The sequence below is a fragment of the Bufo bufo genome, chromosome 9 (genome assembly GCF_905171765.1).
Source record: "Bufo bufo chromosome 9, aBufBuf1.1, whole genome shotgun sequence".
Taxonomy (NCBI): domain Eukaryota; kingdom Metazoa; phylum Chordata; class Amphibia; order Anura; family Bufonidae; genus Bufo; species Bufo bufo.
Genome location: NC_053397.1, coordinates 81,486,232 through 81,501,290, shown reverse-complemented (window position 1 = coordinate 81,501,290; position 15,059 = coordinate 81,486,232). Strand labels below are relative to the sequence as shown.

At 39.9% G+C, this 15,059-nt stretch overlaps 1 protein-coding gene across 1 annotated transcript in view; it reads right to left on the bottom strand.

Moving 5' to 3' along the window:
* The window catches only part of COL11A1 (collagen type XI alpha 1 chain), a 189,760-nt gene that overhangs the window by 86,171 nt on the left and 88,530 nt on the right, over positions 1 to 15,059 (bottom strand). Inside the window, exons 15-23 of the mRNA XM_040407771.1 lie at positions 12,251 to 12,304; positions 12,046 to 12,099; positions 10,219 to 10,272; positions 9,442 to 9,495; positions 8,782 to 8,835; positions 6,955 to 6,999; positions 4,806 to 4,859; positions 3,996 to 4,040; positions 1,002 to 1,055 (exon numbers count right to left, since the gene is read on the bottom strand). Coding sequence (XP_040263705.1) covers positions 1,002 to 1,055; positions 3,996 to 4,040; positions 4,806 to 4,859; positions 6,955 to 6,999; positions 8,782 to 8,835; positions 9,442 to 9,495; positions 10,219 to 10,272; positions 12,046 to 12,099; positions 12,251 to 12,304 — 468 coding nt within the window. The remainder of the gene's footprint in view (positions 1 to 1,001; positions 1,056 to 3,995; positions 4,041 to 4,805; positions 4,860 to 6,954; positions 7,000 to 8,781; positions 8,836 to 9,441; positions 9,496 to 10,218; positions 10,273 to 12,045; positions 12,100 to 12,250; positions 12,305 to 15,059) is intronic.

Genomic DNA, 15,059 nt, shown 5'->3' with positions numbered 1-15,059 from the left:
AGACAGTTTCTGGCATTAGTGCCAAAAATGGTGCATGCACTGAAAAACAGATCAGGTAAACCATAGATGGCCACACAGGCCTGAAACCTTTTGGTCAAACACTTATTCGGCATCTAATCTTTCAGACTCCCCTATAGACATGCATGAACACTTGGCTCAGTAAAAAACCATCTATGTCTCAACAATGGAAGTGGGGAGTAAGATGATACCAGGCTACTTGGGTGGTGGCTTGTCTCTGAGAAAGAGAAGATAGGTCTGTTGAAATCTAAAAGTTCACTGCCTGTGCGGATACTAAAAAAGAAAACAATAAATCTTTATTGGTGATACGTATTAAAACCTTCACATGGGCAAAAGTACCCTTCGTATCCCAAGGCTCTAGCCTGTAGAATGCTGTTAACCCTTTATTTTTGTTTGTCAGAAGGACAGTCATATCCATGCACTTACCCTGACTGGGTATTGTTCAGCATCTAGAGGTCTTGACAATTGTAGATATTATTAGGACTTGACAGATGTGCCCAATAAGAAACAAATGTGGGATAAAAATTGTCCCCTAAGTTTTTCATAGGCTTTAAAGTAAATTTCTATGAACTGTGTGAAGCCAGATGATTTCACATCAGCAATGCACTTATTATACTCTCTTGTACTGTATGCTTACTTCTCCTAATGGTAGTACTGCAGAATACGTTGGTGCAATAAAGGTCCTTATCCTTCAGGACCGAATCATTATTGCAATTTATGAACCAACTAATATGACCAAAGATCATGCAATATTATAATAATTAACTTTGTACGTGAACCTCTGTAGAGGAACACATGGAAAAGGCCAAGGGACAGCAGTGGAGGACCAGCAGATTCCATTCGGCTAAGAAATCATTTATAGTGTAATGATCACGCAATGGGAAGAAAACATTAATAAGAACAGCTAAAACATTTATTTATTAATGTACCTGTATTTTTATTGGTAGCTTGTGACCCTTATACTATCTTTATATAGCACATACCTGTGGTCCGGGAATTCCTTGTTGACCTCCTGGTCCAGGTTCACCTTGTGGTCCCTAAAATGTACAAATTACAACTTTGTTCATATTAAACTTTCCATAAGGTTCTTCTAACCAACAAAACTACAAGTTTGTTAGTGATAGTGAGCAAATCTACGGCGGTGTTTTCAAGATTAAATCTATTGGCCAAATTAACCAGCCAGGCGCTAATTAAGACTACTGCCTTACTGACATAAGGATCTTACTTCAACTGGGGCAATATCTGTATGGAACTACTATTTCTCCCATGAATTCATGTTGTGTTTCTTCTAAGCAATTTGGTTTCCTCCCAAACCAAACTTTTAGCCTAGCTGGCTTAGACCTACTGCAGCCAAAATGCCTGTGGGCCCTACTGTAAAGATGGTCAGTTGTGCTAAATACCTTCTTCAGGATCGGTGGGTTTAATATCAGCTTCATTGCTCTGATTGAAAATCCAGTCTCGTTGTACTTACAGAGGTTCTCCAGTTGTTCATATTGACGACCTACAGTTTTCTCAGGATCAGCTGTTTGAAGAGACCGCAGCACTCATATGAACTTTGCGTTCTCATCATGGTTTATGTGCTCGCCGTCGACATTGAAGCAGCCATGCAGTGTAAATAAAACTTTTCTGTCCCATTCAAGCGAATGGGATGGAGCAGATGCAATTACACTTCACAGCCACCGAAATGTTGATAGCATGATATTGATGACCTATCCTGAAGATAGGTCATCAATATGAGAAACCGGACGACCTCTTTATAGAAGTGCCTTACAAAGGATGGGTCCACTGCAGTTTTCAACAGCGGAAAAGCCCTACTGTATCTGTAAGAATTCTGTACCAATGGACTTGCCAAAGATTTCATCCTCTGAACTGCAAAGGGTGAAATCTGTGGCAGAAATACATTGAAATACTGAAATCTGATTAGCAAGTCAAGTAATATGAAGATTCTGTTACAGATTTTTCCTGCAGTGTGTGGATGAAATTTTGTAACATCTCATCCACTTTGCTGGTGCTGTCAGTCCACAGCATTTATATTCTGAGACCCTCTTCATCAGCTCTGCCCTTATCCTGTTTCTGCTGTGCACTGTGATGTCACATAATGGCGGCCATTATCACAGTTCATTTTGGAGATTGTTTTTGCACTTATACTTTTATCATTTATGATTTTTTATTAAGGGGATCTCTGCATATCAATTGCTTAACCTTATCAGGGGTTTCTGTGTTGTGGTAATGGGGTTCGCCCTCGTATTGATTGTGGGTACCCTCATTAATACACATGTATTTTAAGTGTTTTATTTGTTTGTGTAATGAATTGGTGGCACTTAAATTTTAAATAGTTTTGCCTTTCATTGAATTCAGGTGGGCTTTATTTACATGAGTACTTGCTTCTTCAGTATATTTACTTTGCTGGTACTGTAATACACTGCAGGCGCAAATTTGTGATGGGAAAAAATGCAGCGTATACACCAAGTGCGATCATACCCTAAAGGGTTTTATTAAGAAGGTGTGATGTAATATACATAGAAACCAAAGCTGCACAGAGGGATTAGATTGTTCTTGGCAGATATTACCATTTATAGAGAGATCTGCCTACAATGTAACGAATCTTGAAAATCACTTTATACCTTTTTTTTTTTTTTTTTTTGAGAAAAGCATTGCTAGGGGTATTTGGAAGGAAGACCTTCCATGGGCATTGGTTCATAATAAAAAAAAAGTTCCGAAAACAACATTGCGATGCTGTTAAGTTTTTGATGTATAGGTGAGGTCCTGAGCATGGACACCCTTCAAGTGGTTTATTACCTGATGTTCAATCTAGGAATATACCGGGTCATTTTGGGTGTAAAAAAAATATTACAAGACCCAGTTTTGTGACTTTTTAAATGCCCAGGTGATGTTTTTACGCTGTCCTCGCCACTGGGGAATGGCAGGGGTGGTGGCGCAGCATGGCGCGCCATCGGCCCTGGCAAATTCACCAACATTTATGCCCAATTCCAGATATATATGACAGTTGAAATCTACTCCTTTCAGGGGCTGGGGTAGATTTGAATCTAGGTTCATGGGCTGGCTGAGGATGCACCTAATTTATAATTTATAGCCTCGTCATGAATTAAGGGCATTCTCCAGCAGAGCAGAGGGTATCACATACTGGCTATCTATCTATCTATCTATCTATCTATCTATCTATCTATCTATCTATCTATCTATCTATTCTTTCTGTCTTTCTGTCTGTCTGTCTAATTATCCATCTACAATATCTATCTATCTATCTATCTAACTATCCATCCGTCTATATATCAATCAATCAATCAATCTATCTATCTATCTATCTATCTATCTATCTATCTATCTATCATTTATCTGTCTATCTATCCTGCATACACAGATGGAATCATGATTTTATTTTTAGTCCATTTAGGTGTTCAGTATATTATTTGTGTCCATCACTGAACAATAAATGCCTTGTCACACTGTATAATACATAATTTCTCTACACAATCTCCCTTTCTACTTACCTTGTAATGCTAAAAAGGTAGTGCTAAGAAGTGACTATGATTCCTTGGGAGAAACTTGACAAGTGAATTGGTGGGATTAATAAATCACTTGTGCTGTGCAACATCATTCCATCATTATTATGCACACATAATGCAGGTATTTTTATATGTTTTCTGCTAGATGACTCTTAATCACAGCTAATGAAGAACAAATACTATAAGGTTTTAGCCTTCACCGATTTCCTCTAAGAGATCTTTTTGGAGGAAGAAGAATAGCTAACTCCTTTAGACATTATTTTGGGGGCACCCATGAGGTTACCTCTTGTTAGTATCTAGTTTGCACATTCTATTCTGCCATGACAGCAGAAAGATAGTCCAAAAGCCTTATGGACCGAAGACGGTGATGTTACTTACAGCATTATATGCATTGTTAAGGAAATTGACTATATGGCATTTCACACTAAATATGACAGAAAACATACATACCATGTTTCCTTTGGGTCCTGGAGGACCATCAACACCAGCAACACCCTGAAATACAAGAGATCAAAGATCATGTCATGTGTTAAGTAAATAAATTACTATAAAATAAGATTCATATGATCATTTGTGTCAATGTCTCTTCTATGAGATGAATGAGGGCCTATAAGCAAAAACACAGCCGTTGTAATAAAAGTGAGTTATCCCCTATAGCTATTCCTAAAGAATCGCAACATAAGTAGCAGTACATATTCTTCAGCATGCTCCTCTTCTGCCATCGAAATGGCCACACCGCTTCTCAGAGTGATGCATACTGTGCATGGGTGGACCAATGCACTCCCTGCTAGTCTCTTGGATTGACCAGCAGTACTAGCCAATCTGAAGGCAGCAGGAAGTGTCTTGGGCTACCAAACCAAGTTGCCTTAAAAAAAGTGGTGTGGCCATTTTGGATGGCCGAATTGGAGGCCTGGAATTGGCACATCTGCAGTTGAAAAAAAAAGGGAGGGTGCTAGGTAAGTATTTAGTTCAGTCCACAGTAAAGTGATTTTTTTCTTGAACCAGAGGGTCACTTTAAGACTATCGTGTTCAGTGGCTAACCCATAAAATCTCTTACAAGTCAGGATTTTGGCAAAACAATCAGAAAGTTATCCCTCAAGTTTTTTCTTGGTCAATCTTTAGACTACATTTCAGAAAGCATTTTAGGGCCCGTGACTCTATTTTAGGGTGCTTAAAGTTGAACTTGTTCTGCATCATTTTACATTGGTAATATATTTAGTATTCTTATTCAGAAGGAAGTCACAGTTATCATATACTTACATGTTGGCCTGGAGGACCAGGAGTACCTCTTGGTCCCAACAATCCTCGTTCACCCTGGAAGAAAAAAATCCAGTTACTAAATCATGCTTTGTGGATAATATCCTAAAATAGGGGTGAATTCAGCTAGGCAGAAGAGCAGCTACTTTTGTTCATTATAGTCCGAGAGCATTATTTACATGTAGCCATCCTTCCAAATGTAGTTGCCAATAAAAGACTATGGGGGACATTTATCAAGTTTGCTATGCCAGTATTTTGTGTAAAAATGTCACAGGTGATGCTTGTGTGTGACATTTGGTGAATATTTTTGCGACATTTGGTCAAATTTTGCTACATTTGGTGAAACTTGCCACTTTTAGATGTGGATTGAAAAGTAGGGAGGATTTCATATTAGAACACCTTTACATCTTATTTATAATGTGCGGATTTTTAAAAAGTCACTAAAAAGTTGCATCTCAACGGCAGGTAACCCGTGGTATACTTTTGCAGACATGAGCGTACACCACTTTGCACTTGCACCAAATCTATTATAACTGTGCCCCATTTCAGAAATTTGTCTCAAGCTCAAAAAGCGAAGACAGACTTAAAACTAACACCAAGACCCCCGCAAATAATACATTCTCCCCTATGTATTGCTTCAAAACATGGTCCACAAAACTTTGACATAACACAGTGTGTCCCAACGGTCTTGCACAGAGGGAGATAACTCAGTACAATGTGATTTCAGTCATGTGAACTGACAACTACAGATATTATTTCTGCAGTTCAGGATAAATTCAGTCACTAAGGGTACGGCCACACGTAGCATACACACAGAAGAACTTCCACAGTAGAAGTACTTGTAGAAAATCCACGTACAGTAGTTTAGAGTAACAAAGAAATGGAAATGTCATCCATTGTAGCAGAGAGTGTCCGCACTAGAATTTGCACATAACCTGACATGGGGGGCAGATTTTAAATCTGAAATGTGTCAATTTATGTTGCGGATATCTGCTGCAGATTTCACCCATTGCAAATCCACAGTCGTTCCACACCAAAATCCAGAGAAAAATGCATGATTTGGTCAAGATACTCTGCAGATATTCTATTGTGGAACATCCAAAGCTGATCCACTATGTGAGTCCTTACCCTACAGGCATTGCTATAACTATAGCCCTAGCAGCCATATCACTTGTTATGGGGTCTAAAGATTTAAAAAAAAAAAAATGGGGGAGGAGGGGTGGACGCTAATCAGGTGCAAGAACATAAGAACATTGCACCCCGTTTTTTTGTGGATTTTTGCTATAATGTGGGTTTCTGTTACGGTATATTGTGCAATTAATTATTGCTACTTATGCTGCTGTTTTAATTTTTTTACACTAGCTGGTTGGGGGCCCATCTTATTTTACTATGGGGCCCTATGAATTATCGTTACGCCCGTGCCTAAAGGTTACCCAAACACCTTAGGCAGCTGTCAGTGGACAGCTAAGCCTCTCAATCCCCCCCCCCTTCCTGCCCCTGGCTTGACTCAGTATGCAGGTCTTCTCAAGTGGGAGAGGAGACACCTCTGACTGCAGCTTATCTCTTATGAAAACCATGGGATCAGACATGTTGTAATTGAACACGTCCAATCTTTATTTCTCCTTGACGGAAAGTTGGAACACCTCACAAATATCAGATGATCGGCCAGCCTTGCAAGACCCGTAGATTCGACCTACAGGAATCTATACAATATGGTCACCTTAGGACACTAAAAGTAGATGTTGAGGGACATGTCCAGCTTAATAGTCTATGTCGTTATGCAATGATTCTCTATTGCAGAGATAGACAACCTGCGGCTCTCCAGCTGTTGTAAAGCTACAATTCCCACCATACCCTGCTATAGGCAGTCTGGGCATGCTGGGAGTTGTAGTTTTGCAACAGCTGGAGAGCCTCAGGTTGGCCATCCGTGCTCTATTGCTTAATTAATTTGCTAGATAGGCAGAAGAATCCACAAGGTATTGAAAATCCAACACTGTCAACAGATTCTTGGCAAAGATCCTGCGGACCCTCTGGCAGGGTAAGGGTCACGCAGGAGCTGCGAATGATTCCTCAGTCAGGGACAGTGTGGCATGGTATGCTGTACAGATATGAAGTGAGAGCTCTTTATACAGAAGATTAATGTGTCACTCACAGGTTCACCGGGCAGCCCTCTGGGTCCAACCTCTCCATCTTCTCCCTGTTACACAAAAGAAAAAGCTGTTTTACCTGTTCTTTAAACACACAGCACGTAAAGTGGGACAGGAAACCAATGTATTTATGTTTCTCAAATTGTAAAACATATGTAGTACTGTGGTGTAACCTTTCCCAAGACGGACGGAAAAGGCTAATTGTAGAAAGATGCTGTGAGAACTGAATGCAAATGTGCCCGCAGCCTCAACTGTGGGAGAAGGTATTGTGCCATGTGTATTAGCTAGTAAAATGGTTTCAGTGTAAAGCCCATCGTGACATGGGCACGTCTGTTCTGACAATTCTCTTCTTTCCAAACTTAGGGGTGTTGACTAGAAGACTTAAAGGGGTTTTCCAGGATTTTTCAACTAATGACCTACCCTCCAGATAGATCATCAGTATCTCACTAGTGGGGGTCTGACACCTCTGGGTCCCCACTGATCAACTGTTTGAGAAGGTACCGATTCTCGCAGTAGCTCTGCGGCCTTCTCCCTGCTCACCACTGTGCATAGTATAGCAGCTGAGCCCCATTCACTTCTATGGAGGTGAGTTGAGCCTAGGCCATGTGACCTATGAACATGACATCACATAACCTAGACAAAGCTGCAAGATGGCCGCACTACTAATAGAACGTCGGTGACTTTTCAAACAGTTGATCAACGGGGTCCTGGGTGTTGGACCTCCATCCATCAGATACTGATCACCTATCCAGAGGATAGGTCATCAGTTAAACAATCTTGGAAAACCTTTTTAATACTTGTATCTAGTTTGGTAGTTACTTGCGAGACATTCAGCTACAACTAGTCATACAAATAATACTATCAATATCTGGTCCCCATTGTGTGCAGACACTATACGCACAACTTTCTTCTATGTCTATCCATGCTTCCATTTGCTAGGGTACCGCTCACCTCACCTCTTTTCTACTGTACAGGACTCCCAGCTACACACTTAGATTGAAGAAATGAAAAAAAACATAGTGGCATACCTTCACTGGAGGCAGACCATGTGACTGCTATGGCGTCAGGGAGGGCTTGGCGGGGAACTCCTATTTCCAATATGAAAACACTGCATGTCCATGCAGACGCCACTAGGGAGGGCTCAGTGCAAGGAGATGATTACAGCTTCCATTCCAGTTAATTGTGTCTGCATAAATTCCTTTGCACTGAGCTCCCCCTAGTGGTGGCTGCAGGCAGCCAGCTTTGCAATAGATGGGTTGCAGGAGATGTCAATGCATTTATGCCAGTTGTCTGTTATAAATACATTGGGAAATTGGATGGCCATATTTATGAAGCACCTGTTTGATAAAGTAGGTGTATCCACTTAAAAAAAATAATACAGAATTTCACTAGAAATCTTGGGGTGTTGCACTTGCCTGAGAGTGATTGAAGCAGGAGTCCTAGGAAAATGGGTGGGACAGGGGGTCCATTCTAAATTTTGCTATGGGGCTGCATGAGATCTGTGCTGAGAAGTTGGACTAACAGATTTCATATGGTTTTATTATTTCTATACTGCATAGAGGTTTTATTTCGGCATTGTATGATAGTATGATTTGGGTACTGAGTGAGTGTTACATGGTACTTTTTCTTCCAGTAAAATAGTGTCCTCATAAAATGTACATATGTGTCTGTCCTTGGCACGTTCCTCATTTTTAGCTACAAATACGAAGATCTTTACAAATGTCTGATAATAAAAGTTAGAATTCTACAACTCTAATAACGGCAATGAGTATATACAGGTTTGGATGGAAAGTAAAACGAATAGCTAAGCATCTCAGTTTCCATTGTCTTACCCTGTCTCCATCTTCACCAGGAGATCCAGGTGGGCCTTGTGGACCTTTATCACCCTAAAAAAATATATATATTTTAGATCAATGACATTTTTTTTTTATCCCAAAGTTCTTTTCTGCTGTCATTTTTTGCTTAATTCTGCAAAGAAAAGTATTTGACAGACTGTATAGACAGGAATAACTGAGGCATATCAACCTAGCGAAATAAAAAGGAACACGCGGAGCCTCTGTGTCAGCCATACTTCATACTCCATAAATCATGGCAGTCTGCCTAATTTTTCTCCTATTAAGAGTGTTTTTCAAATGGACACAGAGACAGTATTCAACTTTCGAGGTAAATGATTGTGTTTGTTTAAAGAAATGACATTAACTAACAATTCCAAAAAGGAAAATGTCTGAGAAACTTAGAACAACAAATAAGTAACGTGTAACAATAGGCTGCGTAAAAAATGTACTGTAGTGTAATAAACATGCCCTTGTATAGTACCGTAACTACGTATGGAAGAAGAAAAATAGCTATTTTATTTGTTTTGTCATAATACAATGTCAGAAATAAGACGAAAGTAGAAAGTGCCCTCTGCTGGACAACTGCGAGAAATAAAAAAGAAGCACAATATCAAAGATGTAAGAAGACAAAGGCTATTTTGCCAAGTAGTGACTCACCCTGTGCCCCTTCTCACCGGGAAGCCCTGGAAGGCCGTCAAACCCTCTGTCACCCTGTGAAATGATGAAAATGAAATATGGTGATTAAGTAGCTAAAGCTGAAAATGGTTCATTAGTAGAACTGAGCACATAATACATGATTAGCTTCATCCCCAAATATATGCCTCTGCTACAGGCATGACTGATGCCCCTCTACTATGCCAGAGGTATTTATCAGGAGGACCCCCCAATTGTACACATATCACATTATATAGGCATACAGTGACATAGATCACCCATAGGCTCCCACTCTAAACATATACCACATAGGATATCATTTTTATTGCATGTGTGTTAGACTATAGTTTCCTATGCAGTGAAAAAATATATCCCAAATATTCCCGGCATATATGGCCTCTTTCACATATCAGTAACCTGCAGACGCGTAATGTCCGTGTTCTCCACAGACAGCACATGTATGCGCTGATTTTAACCTGTTTGCTTCCATGTTTTCCCACTGCCTATGGGTCAATAGAAAAAGAACAGAGACATGCACTATTTCCGTCTGTGATGAGGACCAAACCTGCCCATTAGAGTCTATTGGTTCACCTCAGATCGTGAGCCCCATTGGGGACAGCCTGATGCCAATGTCTGTAAAGCGCTGCAGAATTTAGTAGCGCTATATGAGTGTGTATAATAATAAAAATAATAATAAATGAAAACCACTGATAGAACATGGATGGCACCTGTGTCCACCCTTGGTGGATGATACCCTGGAAATCCGCTTTTTAATCATACCTTGGACCCAGATTCTCCGGGCATTCCACGGGCTCCGTCAGTTCCAGGGCGACCCTGAAATAAATACATTCTATTACAGCACAAGACTTAGCATCACAACTGAGTGATTACCCTGTATAGCAGACCTGCCCAAAACTGTATTAGCTTATAGGTTGCACTTAACATTGTTTTTATTATTTGTTCAGAGCTACAAAAATTAAATGCAAGTCTCATAAAAACCACACAGCAGTTTGTGTCTATCTATCTATCTATCTATCTATCTATCTATCTATCTATCTATTTACATATATCTATCTATCTCTGTATCTATCTATCTTCTATCTATCTATCTATCTATCTATCTATCTATCTATCTATCTATTATCTATCTATCTATCTATCTTCTATCTATCTTCTATCTATCTCTGTATCTATCTATCTTCTATCTATCTATCTATCTATCTATCTATCTATCTATCTATCTATCTATCTATTATCTATCTATCTATCTATCTTCTATCTATCTTCTATCTATCTCTGTATCTATCTATCTATCTATCTATCTATCTATCTATCATCTATCTATCTATCTTCTATCTATCTTCTATCTATCTTCTATCTATCTCTGTATCTATCTATCTATCTCTGTATCTATCTATCTTCTATCTATCTATCTATCTATCTATCTATTATCTATCTATCTATCTATCTATCTATCTATCTATCTGTCTATCTATCTATCTATCTATCTATCTTCTATCTATCTATCTTCTATCTATCTTCTATCTATCTCTGTATCTATCTATCTATCTATCTATCTATCTATCTATCTATCTATCTATCTATCTTCTATCTATCTAATTATAGAAGAAATTCCACGGCACATCAAAGGAGTAAAATAAATGAAGTGACTTTATTCACCAGACCCGCAACGTTTCGATCCGCTTCCTGGGATCTTTCTCAAGCCATTGCTTGAGAAAGATCCCAGGAAGCGGATCGAAATGTTGCATGCCTGGTGAATAAAGTCACTTCATTTTTTTTTTACTCCTTTGATGAGCCGTGGAATTTCTTCTATTTATTTGTTTGGAGCAGGATCGTCTCCCCAGCCACTGGCACTCCATCTATACGCAAGAAAGTGCAGTGCTGCCCAACTCTCATTTTTATCTATTTATCAAATCAAATCTATCTATTAATCTATCTTATATCAACTATCTATCCATTATCTATCTATCTATTATCTATCTATCTATCTATCTATCTATCTATCTATCTATCTATCTTATCTCTGTATCTATCTATCTATCTCTGTATCTATCTATCTATCTCTGTATCTATCTATCTATCTATCAATTATCTATCTATCTATCTATCTATCTCTGTATCTATCTATCTATCTATCTATCTATCTATCTATCAATTATCTATCTATCTATCTATCTATCTATCTATCTATCTATCTATCTATCTATCTATCTATCTATCTATCTATCTATCTATCTATCATCTCTCTGTATCTATCTATCTATCTATCTATCTATCTATCTATCTATCTATCATCTATCTATCTATCTATCTATCTATCTATCTATCTATCATCTATCTATCTCAGTGATCAGCAACCTCCGGCACTCCAGCTGTTCTGAAACTACAACTCCCAGCATGCTCAATTCACTTCCGTGGGAGAGTGCCGAAGGTTTCTGACCCCTATCTATCTAATTCATCCAGGTTGTTTCCAGCCCGTCATGTACACCCTCATTTACTACCTCGCTCATTGCTGTGTAGTGTGACTAATTACACTTCTATTTATCCATATAACATATGTTGTGGAATAAAGAACTCATTACTCACGCGTTTGCCAGCTTTACCCATTGGCCCAAGCGAACCTTGAATTCCTCTAGGACCCTGCAAAGCAGCAACAAATGCATGTCACTGTTTATGAAGCTGGAATGTGAGCCTACGCGGTTATTGTGCTGCAGAGGTAGACGTGTAGAGGAAGCCAGGTAACGGAATGGTGGAAATGTAGGGATCACAGCAACAGATGACGCTCACTTACCTGAGGGCCTGAGTCTCCTGATTCACCTTTCATTCCTGGAGCACCGGGTGAACCCTATGATAGACAGGAAAAGGAGAAGAAGGGGACATGTTATAAAGTGACTGCCACAGTCTTGGAAAGTGCTAGACCAGGTGTAAGTGCGCACATGATGGGACCACTGCCTAAAACGTCTGCAAGAAACTGGACGGTATAAATTGTGCAGATTTTTTGCTGTCGATTTGCCACTTTTTAGGAAATCAATGGCTTAGAAGTCTGTAGATAAAAAAAATGAATCTAAACAAATACATTGTTTGCAGATTTCACTGCTAATTGTTACTTCCCATTGAAGTGAAGGGGCAAAACCTGCAATAGACGCAGAGTTCTTCCACATGGATGGGGTTTGTTAAAGCCTCATTCACATGCGCTGTACTGTATTCTGCTGTTGTGTTCTTCAGCAGCATTTCAGTCCATGACATTTCACCCTAAGGCCTCATTAACAAAAATGTATTTTTTATTTGTGTCCATTCCGTTTTTTTTGCGGCCCGTATGCGGAACCCATTCATTTCAATGGGGCTGCGAAAAATGCAGATGACACCTTGTGCATTTCGTGTCCATATGTCCGTTCCACAAAAAAATTGAAGATGTTCTATTGCTGTCCATTTTGCAGACAAGGACAGTCATTGTTACAATGGAACAGCAAAAAAAATGGATGCAACACGCACATCCCAGTCATCAGTTATTTTTAATTTTTTTTGCGGTTGTGTGCATGAGCTGTAATTGTATTCATGGGCAGCACAATGGCGGAAAGAACCCCAGCAGCTCTTGAGAAAATCTAGATCAGAAAGTCTTGTTTTACAATAGGCATAGCTGGGTGGCCATGTATGTAGATCATCTCCCGTGTGTCACAATATGGCAGCGCCTTTATGTCATCTGATTATTAAATATATAGTAAGCCATTGTTATTGTGATAAAAAGCCATACCTTCCATTAATCACTACTGCCACCATTGCAATACCGGAGCAGCAGAGCTGAGTTTATCATGCTGACATGGCGATGTTATCTGTGGTTTTATATAGGACTGTGGGGAAAGCTATATCACACCGTTAGGAGAATTTATATTCTCTTCATCCATTTCCTAGTTGAAAGTATTTTTTTTTTTATATCACAACAGCTCCGATAGGGGTTTGCACTTTTCCTTCTCAGTTCTGCGGTAGTGATTTTTTTTTATCCCATTTTACTTGCGTTTTCTTCGGACTGTGTTTTCCTATAGAGAAGTCTATGGGAAAACGCCTGAAAATACATCACAACTAGAGCATGCTGCGATTTGGGGAAAAAAAAGTCAAAAAAGACAGAAAACCGTCTTACAACGCCATTACAAAAAACACTGTGTTTTTAGGCTAATTTTAAACCGCCATGTAACATCAGACTGCTGCGTTTTTTTGTTCGCAAAGAAACACTGACAAAAAAAACCCATTTTTTCCTACACTTAGTATGAAACCACTCTAAGGCCTCGTGCACACAGCCGTTGTTGGCCGCTGCCCGTTCTGCAGACCGCAATGCATGAGCACCGACCGAGTGGCCGTGGTCTGCGGACGCATTCAATTGAATGGGGTCCGTGACCCGCATCCGCATACTTTTTTTGCGGTGCGGAGGCACGGACAGAGGCACTCTTTCTGCATCTGTGTTACCATGTACACACGGCCATTGCCCGTATATATTACGGCCCCACTGTTCGCGGGCTGCAATACAGGCAAGGCCAGGCAACGGCCATGTGAATAAGCCCTAAATCTAATAGTTGATACTTGTCAGATTAGCCTCGCAAGAGTCTAATAGAAGGAGGTGACAACCCTACAGGAGCTGTAATGGTTGCTATTTCCTGTTGTCACTTTCGGAAAACATAGGGGGGGGGGGGGGGGCAGTTGTTACTGAGAAACAGCTGAACAATTTTTAGGAAAAGAAAAACCAAAGGGGTTTATTAGTGTCTTTCACTGAGCATTTAAGCAAACAATATTGTGCCAAAGAAGGAAATGACAAACTCAGCACTGCTACATCTGTACGTCCCAAATACCCTACCTTTCTATATAAATGAATGCATCAACCACACGGGTAATGCCGGTCTAAATACCTATTGGGGACTAATATGTGACAAGTTGTTTGATGCATCATCAGTTGGATGAGCGCTGGATCCTGCACACCAGGGATGCCCAACCTCCAGCTGTTGCAAAACTACAACTCCCAGCATGCCAGGGCAGCCTACAGCAGGGCATCCTGGGAGTTGTAGTTTTACAAAAGCTGTAGGGCCGCAGGTTGGGTTTCCCTGCTGTACACCATCATCATACATTTACCATGTACAGTATATACTGTACCTAGAAATAGCGAAGTACAGCAGAATGCTTATTACGCTTATATGGACTATATTTATCATGTATGGATGCAGGACGATATTTCTCAGAATATAGAGACATTAAAAACCTAAAAGGGAACCTGTCACCGGGATTTTGTGCATAGAGCTGAGTACATGGGTTGCTAGATGGCCGCTAGCACATCCGCAATACCCAGTCCCCATAGCTATGTGTGCTTTTATTGTGTAAAAAAAACGATTTGATACATATGGAAATTAACATAAAAGAGTCATATCTTACTCGTGTGACCAGAGAAGAGTCATATTTTCAAGCTCTGACTCATCTCAGGGTAATTTGCATATGTATCAAATCGTTTTTTTTTACACAATAAAAGCACACAGAGCTATGGGGACTGGATATTGCGGATGTGCTAGCGGCCATCTAGCAACCCATGTCCTCAGCTCTATATCCAAAATCCCGGTGACAGG